We start from the raw sequence: 16,291 nt of genomic DNA on the forward strand, positions 1-16,291 counted from the left end.
AGCAGAGGCTGGATGGCCATCTGTCCGGAGTGCTTTGATGGATGTTCCTACATGGCAAGGGGGCTTGCGGTCTGCAATGATGCAGCTTTGGGTTTGAACTATTGAGGTGACGGGAAACGATTCTGATCGGTAATACTGCACATTGCTTAAAGAAAAAAAAGGAAGATTAGCCTTCCTTCCCCCCCCCCCCCCGATAAACATATGTGTTTAAAGAAACACTACAGTAGAGGACGAGCATCACACCATAGGTGGTTTTTATTTTGACTTGTATAAACTTTTGCCAGCACACATGCAGATCTTGGAACAGTTTTAAAAAATTGTTGCCTAAATATATATATATTGCAACTTCTAGAATCCTCAAACAGCTTTCTCAAGAGCTAGCTGAGCCCGTCACTGGCCTCAGGGCTATAGAATCCCTGGTGCTGCTCCTCTTCCCTTTGATTGATTGATTAACTGTTTGATTGATGGTTTAATTGTTTCATCTATATTCTGCTTTTCCTCCCATGCGCTCGACGTGGCTTTCCTCTTCCTACTCAACACTCACAACCGGCGGGTCAAATGGAGAGAGTTTGATGCCTGATTTTGGGGGTGCGTGGGGGGGAGGGCAGGATCAGAACACAGGTCCCCCTAATCTGACATTGCAACCCCTACATTGTTCTGACTTTTCCTGGTGTGGCTTTACTCTTTCCTTTTTCTTCTTCTTTTCTTCGTTTGTTCCCTGGACATTTTCCTGCCTTGGCCTCGATTTTCCTGCCCATAATGCAAAAGTGAAGTCCGGGCTCCTAGTAAAAGCAGAGCGGGTGGCTGGGTCTCTCTCTCTCTCTCTCTCTCTCTCTCTTTCCCTCCCCCCCCCAGGCGTTTGCCCCCTAACTTCCCCCCTCCTTCCCTCTGCCCTCCTCTGACCCCTTTACAATGGTACAGTTCTAAAGAAGATGTTTTGTGGTCATCGGCCCCCACTTGTGTCGACCTCCACAGTTCTCTCCCGAAACCCGTTCACAGAAGTAGATTAGGTTTCCTGTTTCAGCGGGCTGGCCAAATTGGTTTCCCCCTCCCTTCAGCACATTGGCCTCGGATAACACGGGCATCGACACACTCTTCCTAAATCCTTTCTTGGATTTCCAGCAAATAACGCATCTGCAGCCCCTCCTGAGGTCCAGCCACCCCCCTCCTCCTTCTTGCTCAGCTCCCTGTGATTTTCTTCCTTCTCTCTCCATCCCCCCCAACCCTTGCTATAGCCCCCTGTCGGACACGGGTCCAAACTACAAGCCCTTCCAACTGGCTCCAGAATAAAGAGTGCCAGAGGAAGAATCTGCCACCTTTCCCTTTTGTGGTTTCCTCCTCTCTCTCTCTCTCTCTCTCTCTCCATCCCTCGGATCGGCTGGAGGGCGGCAGGAATCTGAGGTTATTCGGAGGAAGAGGCCCGTGGGAACCTCGTCCTCCATGCGGGCCGGCCTCTGCGCATCCGAGGCGGCTCCTTCCGTCTGCCGAAAGGTTGCATGTGTGGGCGTAGGGTTTCGAGCCTGTGCAGAGTGTGTGGGTGTGCGTGCGGGAGCTATCACGACCCACGCCATGTTGGAATGACCGCAAACACTTCATAGTAACAAAGGAGTGGAAAAAGCCAGTGCTTTTTCTTCAAAGCATGTGACCCTTCCTTGAGGTTTTGGAAACCCGGCGGTATGTTCCAGCCTTCGGCGGCTGCCTGTCAGCCTCGGGGAGAGGTTGGTTTCTCCCCTCAGCCTTTTTCTTGGGTTTGGAGAGTTGCGGCCAAGAACTGTTGCCTAAATGTATGCGTTGTTTTCTCTTCCTGCCCCTCCTTCCCTTCCTTCTGCAGCTGAAACTGGCATTTACTTTGGACCAAGCGAGCGGGATGCCCCAAGGCTGCTACGTCTATCAGTACCGGGACAGCAACAAGTAAGGCCTCGAAAAAGCTCTCCCTGGGGTGGCGGGGAGGGGGGGGGAAGGTGGAAGAGGTAAAGGGAGATCGACCGTGCAGATCGATGCCCAGCGAATGCCCATGCATTGGCAGGAGAGGGAGTCGGGCTCTCGCCAACAAGACAGTGGCCCCCTCTAGCTTCCAGATGATAGCAGATCCCCCCCAAAGAGTTTCACCATTCCTCCGTTTCTGCCCAGCCTACGTTTCCCCCTCCAAACTCAGAGCGGCAGTTTAGCTTTGCAGCGACAGCCCTGTGAGGTGGCTTGGGGTCGGGACATTGCCACCGCCGAGCATTTGATCCGAAGTCCGGTTCGTTGCATCCCGATCTGCCTACCGTTGCCCAATCAGGCAGGGGCAAGATCTTTGATGCCCTGGGGTGGACGGCACCCCTTCCCTCGCCCAGCTGAAGATGCTGGGCACCCAAAGCCTGTCTTGAGTTAGAATCCCCAAAGCCACCCCACCCCGGCAGCAGAGATGAAGGAATGCAAAATTCAATAATGTCAAGTCTTCTGCCCTTTTATGAGACCTGACCTCTCTGGCCAGAGACCGCTGCCTCGCCCTGCTGGCCACACGTCCAAGGTAAAACAAAAAAACCAGCGCCAGCCGCCACCACCGTGTGATGTGTTCAGCAAACCACCTGCTTTTCCTCTGAGCCCAGAGCTAGAAAAGGACAGGAGGGGTGTTACGTTCGTAGAAGGCAGGTTTTGTGGGTGGGATCGAACGAGGATACGGGTCAGCACCAGCCGAGGAAAAGGGGTGGGGGAAGAACAGCAGAGCCCCAAAGGCGAAGGGGAAAAAACATTCTGCGCATCCAGCCTGCGTCAAGGTGCCCGCAACTCTGACCAGCGCAAAAACTGGACTCACAGAAAAGGACCCTACCGTGGGTGTAAAGAGTGTCGTGTCGTGTCGTTCAAGTGGGTGAGGCCAGCTACAGATTTTATATCAGATCGTATAGAGAAGACATGCAATAGTCTGTTAAGCATTCCAGAGATTGTCCAGAAAGCATTTGGTAATTTCACAGCTGGGGTTTTTAAAATCAGAGGTCGTGATCCGTTCCGAGGACAATCGGTGAACCGGTAGCACAGCTCTCAAAAAGGCAGGCAGAGAAGATCGCTTGAAGAATGCAAGACAGGCTGGCTTCAGGTGGCAAATCCAATGCAGTAGGGACACACACACACCCCATATATGTGGGGGATAGGTTCTAACCGCTTCCCCCGCAGATGCTGAAAACCGTGGATTATAGTGAACTCTGTTTTAATTGCAAATACGATGCCTAGCGTGCTCTCTGGCTCCCTCTCGTGCCCAGTTCTGGTTACCCTCTTCTGTCGCTGTTTCTAGGATTGTTCTTTTAAGATATATATTTTACCATGAATAAGTGAATCAGCAGATATAGGGGTCCAACTGTAGTAGAATGCACCGTACGATTAAGAATCTGGCAAACATGTCTCTCTGTTGGTGCCCTGTGTCCACCTGATTCCAGAGAGGGAATGGAATGAATGGTCATCTTCTAGTTGTTCATTCCTGGAAATTAGACAAATGGAGCAAACTAGGCTGTGTGTCCTTCATCTTTCCTCTTTTGCAGCTGGAAGAAAGACGTTAGAAGCATCTCTTCCCTGCTTTTAAGCAGGCCATCGTTTCCTATTTTGCCTTTCAACTTGGGCCACTAGAGCTTAAGAGTTGTAACTTTCATTTGTGAGAATGAATGAGGATCAGATTAGGGTTTCAGATCCTGACTTGCACGGTAACTGGTGCGAAATCAAAGCACAGTTCTGTGAATTCAGGCAGAGAGTGGGAAAGCCCGGTTTGCTTCAAAGAGGAATCAGCTGCTTCCCATCGCCCTGCTCTTTTGGAGGAGGAAGGGAGAGTGAGAACGCATTCAAGCTGTACATTGGTATAGCTTTGTTGTTTAGCCGTTCAGTCGTGTCCAACTCTTCGTGACCCCATGGACCAGAGCACGCTGGGCCCTCCTGTCTTCCACTGCCTCCCGGAGTTGGGTCAAATTCATGTTGGTCATTTCGATGACACTGTCCATCCATCTCTTCCTCTGTCGTCCCCTTCTCCTCTTGCCGTCACACTTTCCCAACATCAGGGTCTTTTCCAGGGAGTCTTCTCTTCTCATGAGATGGCCAAAGTATTGGAGCCTCAGCTTCAGTATCTGTTGGTATAGCTGAAAGCCAGAATTTCCTGTTACACCTGAGCTCTGTGATTTAAAGGCTGAATGGTTCGAGGCTTTCTCTTTTAAAAGGATTGGTCTTCAGCAGAAGGTAGTTTGTCTGGAGCTTGGGTATTCCTTTGACAGCATTACCCCAGGAAACCAGTTGCCACCTAGACATGCAGACAGGGAAACGTATTGGCTACTGCTGATTTATAGCTTAAAGTACATTGGTAGTTTAAGGCAGTGGTTCTTAACCTTTGTTACTTGGATGCTTTTGAACTGCAACTCCCAGAAACCCCAGTCAGCACAGCTGGTGGTGAAGGCTTCTGGGAGTTGCAGTCCAAAACTCCTGAGTAACTCAAGGTTAAGAACCAGTGGTTTAAGCTATAAAACTTGTGGTGTCGTGGACAGAGTGGTGGACTCAGGAGACTTGGTGTTCAAATCCCTCTTGGCCATGGAAACTCGCTTGTGGAGGGGTGGAACTGGAAAAACCACTCTTTAAATATCTCACTTACCGTGGAAATCCAAATAGGGTCAGTATAAGTTGGGTGTGATTTGATGGCACACAAAACTGAAATGAACAGGTTGTTAATAAGATTTGTGACCGCATGCACATTTCAAGGTGGCTACAATCAGCTGGGCTTAATTATGTTAATCATCGTAGACGAAAGGAAGCACAGCATCAGAACTGGCGTGTTTTTGCGTGTGTGGTGTGCACATGTATAATGAACACACACTGACCTACGGAGAGCCAGGTGTGTCCTATATTTTTACAGAATCTTGGTATTTCTCTAGGGGATTCCTTTTCAAAGGCTTCACCTGTTGAATTCAGTCGACTCCAAACCCTCTCTTCTAATCCATCAGTAGGAAGTTGTTGAGATAATATTTTTGAGGCAGGAGTAAATTGTGTCACTGCTGTTGCTCGGGTCCTGCTTTTAGGGTTCAAAGGTACACTAGGTGACAACAGATACAGCATTAACTGGGAGAGAAACCACTCTCATACCGTTCCAAAGGACAGCCTGCTCTGACATCTTGTTAGAGGGTGGAGGCCACCCTTGTTTGGTAGAGCTGCACATAGCCCGCAATTCCTGAGAATCCCTTCCTACCCATCCTTTGTATTAAATTAGCCATTTAGGTCCTCAAATGTGGGTGAGATGAGCCCTTCCCCTCTGTGAAAGCTCATCTTTTTAGAAGCGATGGTTTGCTTGCAGAAGAAATGAACTGCCCGTGGGAAGAGGGGGTATGACGTGCCTGCAGACATCCTTGGACAAGGAAGTCGGGTTGTGTCTTGGCTTATGAACAAGGTGTCTTCTATTTGGAAATAAAGGGGAGGAGTGCCTTCCTTGGCTTACCAGATATAGATGAAGGCAAGTATTACAGTGGTGCCCCGCTTGACGATTACCTCGTTAGACGAGGAAATCGCTTTACAGTGAAGTTTTTGCAATCACAAAACAATGTTTTAATAGGGAAAAACTGCTTTACAACGATTGGTTCCCTGCTTTGCGAACCGATTTTTCGCTTAACGACGATCAAAACAGCTGATAGTCGGGTCTTTAAAATGGCCGCCCGCTATGCAAAATGGCTCCCCACTGTGTTTTAGGACAGATTCCTCGCATTACAGGCACCGGAAAATGGCCGCCCTATGGAGGATCTTCTGCTGGACAGTGAGGTATTTCGCCCATTGGAATGCATTGAACCGGTTTTCATTGCATTTCAGTGGGATTTTTACTTTCACCTGTCAACCATTTCGTTCTATAGCGATTTTGCTGGAACGGATTATCCTCGTCAAGCGAGGCACCACTGTATCTCATACACTGGGAAAGCATGAGGTTAGGGAAGACTGATGTAGGAGGCTAGCCTTCTCTGTTTTCCTCGAAGATCTTGACCCAACAAAGCTTCAGGCTCCAAATCCAGCAGGTCTAGATTTGGGAACCAGCGTTCCCAGAGCCGTAGGAGGGGTTTTGGTTTTGTTTTATTTTGTTTTAATTTAATTAATAAAATGAAAATTACAAATAACAAAATTCAAACTAACATACAAACTCAATAGTGCCTACACACGATGCACCTTGAATTCTTCCCCCAACCATGCCACCTTCACCCTAAGGAGGAGGTGACCAGCAATAGCCATTTGTACCGATTTCCACCCCATTCTTCTCCAAAAATTCATTGACTCTTCTGCTAGCCTATATAGCCTTTCCCCGTCGAAGAGACATACTCCATGTTTGAATTCCATACATCTTTGAAATCATTAGACTTTACCCTTCCTCTTCTTATTTCCATTTCATCTCTTAACTTATTGTTAATTGCTAAATTCCACATTTCTTTATACCAATCTTCAAGATTACTTTGTCACTTCCCCAGTGCTTTGTAAATATTCATCTTGCGACCATAACCATGTTTTGTTTCTCCCTCCCTGTGGAACGTGGCTTGAGTCGTTTGAATCTGAGCTGTTTTTCACCCTCCCTCCCTCTCGAGACCCAGCAGAGCCTGACTTTGGAAGATGAAGGATGATAAGAGTGTGAAGGACCGGGCCTTTGGGTCGGAGAGATGAATGGCCGCTCCTTGCCAGTTCAACCGGCCGGCTTGCCAACGGAGGGCCCCTTTGTCAGAATGCCGGCGGTGCTCTAAGTAGGTCTGGCTCTATATTTTATGGTGGTGCTGCTGCTGGCAGGGCGTCCTGTGCTCCGTTCCCATACGAACATCAAGTACTGTTGATCTCTCTTAGAGATCAAAAGAGACATGGAAGGGAGAGGGCCTCTTTACCAGTACCCTGGTTAGAGGAGCGAGATCCGATCTCTGTTGGGCAGTGAATGTGGGGCAGAGTCCTGCCCTGAAGCTTTTTGGGTGCCCGTCCCATCTCGAAGTCTCTTGGCCTCAAGAGCGAGATCAACTCGTTGTCGATTCTGACTTCTTTCACAGGACTTTCACATGGATGGCTTCACGTAGTGAGCCGGGGAATTGCAATTTTCCAAGGTGGCGGGTCAGTTTTTGCTAAGGAATCTCTCACTCCGACCCCCAATGCCTGGGATTCAGGACGGGTTAAAAGAGCTAACATTGGCTTCCATGGGTCATTTAGAGATATCTTCGGAGTGCAAAGTTACTATTTAGGAAGAAGTAAATAAATTCAAAATGTCTGAATTTTAGTTGCCAGTTAAGTGCAGAGCTGGGGTAGGTAAGGGGTGCAGAATGACTTTTGGGGACTGCAATTCTCCAGAAACTGCAAACCAATATGGCCAGTGACTTTGGCTGTATTATTTTCAAACTAGGGTTGAAAGACCCATAGGGATTTTTTTTTTCCAAGTTTGGACAATTTGTAGGTGAGCAAACACTTATACCTTTAGGAGACAGTATATTATATTGTTGGCTTTTGCAGGGGGCCACTAGGCTCCTCTGCCCCAGGTGTCACTGCCGTCAGTCATAAGAAGGAATGGCCAAAGAAAATCAAAATGGACTATGTGTCATTTCAATCATTCCCCCTACGGCTTCCAAATCTGCAGCCGTGTCAGAGTTTTGAACTTTCAGTTTTGCTGTAGGTGCAATTCCCATCAACACCAACAGATTTCATCACCATCACCATCATCTTAGAACTGGAGAGTTGGAAGAGACTCTGGGGATTGTTGATTCCAGCCCCTGCCAAGCCAGCCCAGTGGGGAATCAAACTCCCAACCTCACCCTGAGCCTACCCAGCAATTGGTTTTCTGCACAGGGAAAAATAAGACCGTGAGATGAGCTTTGGTGGATCAGATCAGACACTTGTCTAGCCCATCATTCTGTTCGCACAGTTGCCAGCTCAATGGCCAGGGCATATCAGGCAGAAGACATAGCTGGTGTTCTCCTCCCTAAGAGGTACAGGATTAGTTTTGTTTGCACTGCAATCCCTCAGACCAGCACAGACTTACCGTCTCAGTGAAAACCCACAATCGTGTCTTTCATAAAGCATTTCCACAGAGCTTTGGGAACTTATTGTTTGAACTACATCTCCCAGAATCCACCGTGAGCACATCTGCTGGCCATACTGGAGGAGCATTCTGGAAGCAGTAGCCCCCAGAAAATAACCATAACCTTTGGAAACGCTGTGTTTTCTCCTCCAGATGAAGAAAATGCCAGTTAGAATGGGATTAGTAGCCAAGAGTTGTGATGGGTTGTTGTGGCTGGGATTTTTGGGCAGAAGCAAGCCGGGTGAGGTGAGGTGACCACGTTCTCCCAAAACTCCTCAGATCCTTGTTGTTTCATGTTTTGTCCAGGGCAGGACACACATCTGTCAGCTTTTATTCCCCCTTTTGTGAACCAGAGTGTCTTGCGCAGACATGATCCCATCAGGCCAACGAGAAGCACCAAGATTCCCACACACGCCGTATTGTTCCCCTGCAGGGAGAGGAAGCTTGAAGCCAGATTACATTTTTGACAAGTTGCAGCCGATGGATGCTTTGGAATGAGACGTCTGCCATTAAGAGCCCCACAGATACCAGTACTGTGCTAATTAAGCTCCTTTAAAACAAAGCCAGACCTGTTCCTTGAAGTTCTGGCTAAATGACGCTCTTCACCCCCACTCATAAACGGCATAAACGGCTGGGTGCCTGACATCCAGGAAAAATGACAGCTTCCCCAACAAGACGTTGCTGCAGCTGTGGAATGGGTATTAAGAGGATTAGGAAGGAAGGAGAGGGGTGGAGGTGAAACCTTTCTGGCTGGCTGTAATAACCTCGCTCCTGCTCTGAGGTTCCTTCTGAGGGGGAGCCCAGAAACTTGATGGGAGGTGAAGACAAGGGGGGAACATCATAAGTTCTTTTGATTCATCCGGTTGCCTCCACACAGTGAAGGTGCCTGCAAGGTTGTTGTGAGGTTTGCTGAAAGGCTTGGGCAATGGGTACCCCCATAAAACATCACCAAAAGGTGAGCCTTTGACTTGCCCAAGACTCTGCATCAAGTTAGGTCAGTGGTTCCCAACCTTGGCTCCCCAGATGAACTACAACTCCCAGAAATCGTAGCCATCACAGCTGGTGGTGAAGAACATCAGTGGACTCAAGGTTGGGATCCACTGAGCTTGGTGATCCAGAGTTTTGGAAGAGAGTTTGTAACACTCAGCCTGATGAGGATTCCTGCAGGACTTGAAGGAATCCTACAGTGCATGTATAAGATTTTGTTCCCAGAAAACCTGACAGAACCTAACACACACCATAGAGATGTGTCTTCGTTTCTGCAATGCTGTAAAAAAAATAATAATACTACCATTGTTGTGGGGCTTTCGGGCTCTTTGGCCGTGTCTTCCTGTGAATTTCGTTGTATGTGTATATACTTACAATGACAATAAATTATTATTATTAATGTTTCGTCAGTCTCTGTGGCCGGCATCTTCAGAGGACAGGAGTAGCACTCTGCTCTGGTGTAGTTTGTTTGGGAGTTGACTATTTATAGCTGTTGGATCAGGTTTTGTCCTTTTCAGGAGATGAGTGATTATGGTGATTAGTGTGTTTTTGTTGTGGGTGTATTGTTGTGATAAGGAGGAGAAATTATCTGTCACTGTGATTGATGGTGTCGTTAGCTGATCTTTTGTGTGTAGTGATCACCAGTCCTTGTGGCTGGGTAGAGTTCATTGACCTTTTGCAGGCAAAGATAGGGCACCACCCGTACCCGCCATGCACTCAGCTAAAGCAACTCTTCTAGCTTCTGCCTAGGTTTAGGGCACAGCAAGCTGGAATCAAACCAGAGGCAGCAAAAAATTCAGAAGGAAAGAGGACCAACGAAACTCAGAGACGAAACTCACATGTCAGGCCGGTTCCATTACATCCTCTTGACCGCCCTTCACAAGGTTGTTTTCAAGATCACCACTTCTGAATATATTTTATTTATTTGTTTGTTTATTTATTTATTTATTACATTTGTATACCACACCAGTTAGTGCTGGGCACAACTCTGGGTCATTTACAACTAGAGGAACATAAATGAAAAATAAATCACAGATAAGAGCTTAAAATAAACAATGCATATACAGTACACCAGAGGTCCCCAACCTTGGGCTTCCAGGCATTCTTGGACTACCACTCCCAGAAGCCTTCACCACCACTTCTTCTGGCCAGGATTTCTGGGAGTTGACGTCCAAGAACATCTGGAGGCCCAAGGTTGGAGACCACTGCAAGTATACAATACGACTGCAGTAATCTAGTAAATCAAAAAAGACGCAAATGATGGCAACCAGGAATAATAAAAACATCAATCTAAAAACGTCAAGAGAGAATGTTCTCGGAGGCTTTGCTAAACAGTCTTGTTTTCCACATCCTCTGAAAGGCTGCAAGGGAGGGGGGCAGGCGCCTTCTGCTTCTGCTGTGCCCCCCTGATGTGGGCCTTGAGGGAGATTTACCAGCTGCCACCGTTGGCAAGTGGGGCTGTTTCGGAGGTATAGAGCAACTCAGAAACAAACTCATGGAGAAATTCACACAAAGCAAAACAAAGAGGAGCTTATACACCACCCTGATAGTGCTTCAAGCACTCTCTGTGGGTGGTTTACAATTTAATTATGCAAGCTACACATTGTGTAAGGAAATCAATCCTGAGTGCTCACTGGAAGGACAGATCCTGAAGCTGAGGCTCCAATCCTTTGGCCATCTCATGAGAAGAGAAGACTCCCTGGAAAAGACCCTGATGTTGGGAAAGTGTGAAGGCAGGAGGAGAAGGGGACGACAGAGGATGAGATGGCTGAACAGGGTCACTGAAACGACCAAGTCGGACATAACTTAACAACTAAACAACAACAACACATTGTGTCTCTCCCCCTGCAGTGAGCTGGGTATCCATTGGGCACATTTGTATACCAAACATGCCCTTCAAAAAGCATCCCAAATCTTACTCTCCCCTCCCCCCACCAAACAGTTTGGTTGTCCATTAAAGGAACACAGTTAAAAGGATGATTCAGTCTGTGGTTTCTGGGATTTCCCACCAGAATCATAAGGACTAGTTTATTGCTGTTTAAAAAAAAAAAAAGACCGGAAGGAGGAACTGAATGGAAAGAAAACTTCCCTGCTATGATCTGGATCTGCTAGGTCACCGCCGATGGCCAGACAGAGCTGCTGCGGCCTTTTTGGCTCCCGAACGAAGCAGACTCCTCTGGTGAAAATAGGATTTGGGCACCCTGTTTTGCCTACTGGCCAAGAACTTGTGCTCTCAAAATAGTGGTGGAAGGTGATAGTCGCCTTAGGTGGGAGCCTCCCCGCGGCGCTGCCTCTCCAGCTGTCACCTGACTGTCCGTGGCCCATTGGCATCTGTTCCAGACACACAGCTCGGCATCTCCGCTCTTGGGCAGCTGGCAGCCTCGGTCGGCGCCCTCTGCTGAATCGTGCTTTTCATCTGTCAGACAGTGGGGAAGCCTCCCCCGAGAGAGAATGCCAGGATCCGAAAGCGGCGTGAGCTATTCTGGCTCATCTTGTCGCCTCCAACGTGAAGGGATGACGACATAGACGTTGACATAACACACACCTCTGGACCCTTGCCCCTTTGGCTTGGCCTGCCGGTACAAGGGGCTTTGTTGGGGAAATGACAGGTGGGATCCATTGAGCCATCCCTCTGCCCTCCTTTTGTGCCAGGAGTGTTTGGCTGAGGGTTCATCCCTGGGAGAGGGCACAGAAAGCCAAGAAGAGGAGCCCCCGCCCCCAGTTCGACCAGGAGAACACTGCTGCTTCTCCTAACATCTCTTGCTTCTCGGTTCTGGCGGCTCCCGCATCTGTTTATGATATAGCTCGAGTGTTATTTGTCTTCTTTTTTTCCTTATCCCCCGAGGCCCTCTTCTCGCCTGCAATGATTAATTTGTGCATCTAAGGAGAAGATAAGAATAGGTTTGAAGAACACTCTGCCCCAGCTTTTTCCCCAAGAGTCTCTTTCTGGAGGTCTGCGTACATCGATTGCCAGGGTTTAGCAGGATTGATGAACCTAGGTTTGCACACCTTGAAATTCCTTTAGAATGAAAAATTCACCACCAAGGTCCAGATGTGGCCTAGTCTGGCTACAGGAAACCAGATTTAGGCTGATCAGGAAAAACCTGCTTAACTGTTAAAGCAGGACAAGACAACCCATGACCGCTGGAGGTGGTGAGCGCTCCAACGCTAGAGGCCTTCAGGAGGAAATTGGACAACCATCTTCCAGATCCACGTTGATTTGGACTCCTGCATTGACTAGAAAAGATGTCACAGATTTGGCGAAAGGAAAACGCAGAGTTATTGAAGACACAAGTTCTTCTTTTGCAAGACGGTTGTATTTACAAGTATTTACAGGCAGGCAGGAACTCTTTACACAAACGGACATAGTGGTTAGCAGCAAATGGTGAAGAGAGAAGAGAATGATACACAGACATTGTCCACTTATATACGTATACATGGCATCTCTAGTCCAATCAGAAGACACATGACTTCATCCTCTGCAGCTGGTGTCTTCTTATTTCCAGACATTGCATCATCTTCAGAGTGACTCAGCATATTCACATCTGTGCACAATGGCAGCTCGTTAATAATACATTTATTCAGGTTCAGGCCTACAAAATTTCTATATTCTGACAGAAGACTCCCTGGGAAAGATCCTGATGTGGGGAAAGTGTGAGGGCAAGAGGAGAAGGGGACAACAGAGGATGAGATGGTTGGACAGTGTTATCGAAGCAACCAACATGAATTTGACCCAACTCCAGGCGGCAGTGGAAGACAGGAGGGCCTGGCGTGCTCTGGTCTATGGGGTCACGAAGAGTCACAAGAGTTGTTTAGTTGTCATGACGTAACAACTAAACAACAAAACCAGAGACTGGTTCAAGAACCTATGTCGTGCTCCAACATGATAGCATTTGCCTAAGAACACAGGAAATGGCCTTGTACTCAGCCAGAACATTTTGAGATCCAGCTGGCACTGTGAATCCTGGTGGTGGCTCTCCATCTTCTAAAGCAAGAGTTTTATCTAGAGATTCTGAAGATCGAACGTGGGGTCGTTCAACTTGTGAAACATGTGCTCCACCTCTGAGCTCCAGCCCGCTTTGGTGGTCATGGCTACTGTGGATGGGTGTGGCGCACCGCATCCGTTGTCGCTCCAGCAGGTGTGGCGTTGCAGTGTTCAGAGTGTGTGCCAAGGTGGGCGGGGTGTTGACCTCATTCTGGTAATGTTAGGGAGAATCACAACTCGCTGTCCTTGGGATATGACAAGCGTCGCTGTTGTCGGGAACCTTGATTGAATCGCCAGGCTCGCTTGTGCCCTGCCAATGCAACTAACTGCCCAGGGACCAGCCCCGGCGTTTCGTGACGATTAGCTGCTAAATTGGCCAGCAAGGAAACGTTTAATAACTGCAGAACCACATTACTCATCTCCTGCCCCTGCGGCTTCGAGGCGGAGCGAACAGGTTTGCAGGCAGCCCAAACAGGCCCCTTGTGCTGCCGAAGGGGGGGGGGGAGGGGGTGTCAGGGAAGTGCCGTGCTGTGCACCACCTACCATGGCTTGGATTCATTAGGCAGCTGCTAGCTGGATGGGTAACGAGGAAATGGGTTTTGCATTATGATGGAGGAGCATTTCTGGAGGTGGACTCCAGAGAGAAACAGCATGCTTAGCTTTTTGCTAGTGTTCGCTTTGCATCTGCTTGAAAGGGGTGCCCTCCGCAGCTTGCACACAAGCCACTACCAGCGGCACACTTTCAACCTCTCGGTCTTTCTATTGCTAGAAGTGGTAACACTCAGCAAGGATAGGACACTGTAAAAGGGCTGGTTGCCTACCTCAGAAGACTTAGGACTTCAAGGTGTGTCGTTGTTTTCGACATTCCTTGTGAGACCTGGGATGCGTGCGATCTAAGCAACGAGATGCTCTGGATTTTTTATTTTATGAGTCAGACCATTTACCAAGTGCCAGTTTCCAATGGCCAAATGACCGTTTGGCCCACAAACTCAGCTGTGAGCACAGTATCCAAAGCCAGACCCGTGGCCGAAATGGAGACCCAATAGCATTTTTGCTAAAGATTGGGAGATGCTTTGTCCAGGCTATGTTCTTCAGCTGCAGGAGCCCACAAACCTCTTGGTCTCAGGCTGGCTGGCAGTGTTTTGACCAGTGAGAACAACCACGATTAGTAATATTCATACTCTTAGAACTGCCGAGAAGTGGAAGAGACCCTGTGGGATCATCCATCCCCTGTCAAGGAAGCCCATTTGGGGGGGGGGGGGAATCCAACTCCCAACCTCTGGCTTTGCAGCCAAAGACCTAAACCACTGAATGATCCAGGAGTCCTCTGTGACAGTGAAGCACATAGAAGTTGCCTTAGACACGGTCTAGAGCCTGCAAAATATATGGTGTTTTTTTTAACATCTAAAGTGCAAGGACCTCCTAGCAAGGGTAGCCTGTAGCTATGGTGGTTGGGGATGATAGGGGTGGTAGTTGAAAGAGGAAGTTTCCAAGATCTGGACCGGGTTAGACCCTTGCTGCCTTGAACATGGCATCCTCTCTGACTGGCAGCAACTTTTCTGTCTCCTCCCACCGAATCCTTTTCAAAGGTGCCGGAGATTGAACCTGGACCTTGGGAAATCTACCGTCGTATTAAAGCATTAGGAGATCTTCATTATTTACTAGGAAATTGTATGAAACCACTCCCCAACCACAGCCCAACCAGGAAGAAGGCGTTTGGTTGATTTCCACTGTTCTCCCCGAATGTTCTTTTGAGGTGCAATTTTATTTTTAATGACATGATTTGGGCTCATTTTAAGCTTATGGGAAAAGAGGGGCACAGATATTTTAAGCGAAGTGAATCTCTCGGCCAATCTGGAGAAGCTGCCATAAAGGGCAACCGGGCAGAGGGAGGGCTTGGTGCAAAATAAAGGGAGGAGATTAAAGGGTTTGGTGCTCTTTTCCCAAAAGAACGATGGAGGGAAATGTCGTGGCTTTAGGATGGCTTTGCAATATTGTGAAATGTTCTTCCAAAAGTGATTTGGGAGACTTGTTTTTGGTTCCCTTGTAATAATAGAATACAGGTTTAACTGGGGCTAAATTCAGAACAAAGGCAAGGGAAATAATTCTGGACCCAGTGCAAAATTATTAACTAGTGGAAATTTCCAGCGGGTTAGCTATGTTACACTTGTCACAGTAAAAAGAAGGATCTGCTCTCACCCAAGTATGTGCATTAACGGCCACCTTTTCTTGATTCTGATCAAAAGGGCTGCAGTTGGTTTGTTTAAAACATTTTTATACTCTGCCTTTCTCTTTAAAAAAGGATCCGAAGAAATTTACCTCCCTAGGAACACAATATTGTTGAAAAGTTTTTTTAAAAAGTTCATTATTCAGCAATTAATATTATTCATTTGTCTTTGATACTTTTGATCAGGTTAGGCAAAAGTGTTATGAAAACCCTTACGCAAATAAACTTGTTAGCCTTTTAGGTAGCACGACCTTCTTAGTTGCTCTAAACTTCACGAAACTAAGTTGGGATCATGGTAGAGTCTGTTTTCTGGGTACTTAGAACAGGGACAGGTGCAGTGTGAGCATTGTGTGTGAGAGGGGGGGCTGTCTAACATTTTGGGATGATCTGTACCCCATGGCTCCGTTTATGGGCTAGCACTACCTTAGGTCTCCTTCATGGATTGCTGCCTTGTCGTGGCGAAGGGGCTTGAGTAACTCAGAGAAGCTATGGGCTATGCCGTGCAGGGACACCCAAGACGGACAGGACATAGTAGAGAGTTCCGACTAAACGCAATCCACCTGGAGTAGGAAATGGCAAGCCACTCCAGTATCTTTGCCAAGAACGCCCCATGATCAGAAACAAAAGGCTAAAAGATATGACGCTGGAAGATGGGCCCCTCAGGTCGGAAGGCGTCCAACATGCTACTGAGGAAGAGTGGAGGACAAGTACAAGTAGCTCCAGAGCTAATGAAGTGGTTGGGCCAAAGCCGAAAGGACGCTCAGCTGTGGACGTGCCTGGAAGTGAAAGGAAAGTCCAATGCTGTAAGGAAAAATACTGCATAGGAACCTGGAATGTAAGATCTATGAACCTTGGGAAGCTGGAGGTGGTCAAACAGGAGATGGCAAGAATAAACATCGACATCCTGGGCATCAGTGAACTAAAATGGACAGGAATGGGCGAATTCAACTCAGATGATTATCATATCTACTACTGTGGGCAAGAATCCCGTAGAAGGAATGGAGTAGCCCTCATAGTCAACAAAAGAGTGGGAAAAGCTGTAATGGGATACAATCTCAAAAATGAT

At 47.8% G+C, this 16,291-nt stretch overlaps 1 protein-coding gene across 1 annotated transcript in view; it reads left to right on the forward strand.

The window, feature by feature from the left end:
- Positions 1 to 16,291, forward strand: part of DIS3L2 (DIS3 like 3'-5' exoribonuclease 2) — a 293,641-nt gene that overhangs the window by 227,173 nt on the left and 50,177 nt on the right. The window contains exon 15 of the mRNA XM_020813964.3: positions 1,832 to 1,911. Within this exon, the coding sequence (XP_020669623.3) occupies positions 1,832 to 1,911 (80 nt within the window). The remainder of the gene's footprint in view (positions 1 to 1,831; positions 1,912 to 16,291) is intronic.

The sequence above is a fragment of the Pogona vitticeps genome, chromosome 3 (genome assembly GCF_051106095.1).
Source record: "Pogona vitticeps strain Pit_001003342236 chromosome 3, PviZW2.1, whole genome shotgun sequence".
In the NCBI taxonomy this organism is placed as follows: domain Eukaryota; kingdom Metazoa; phylum Chordata; class Lepidosauria; order Squamata; family Agamidae; genus Pogona; species Pogona vitticeps.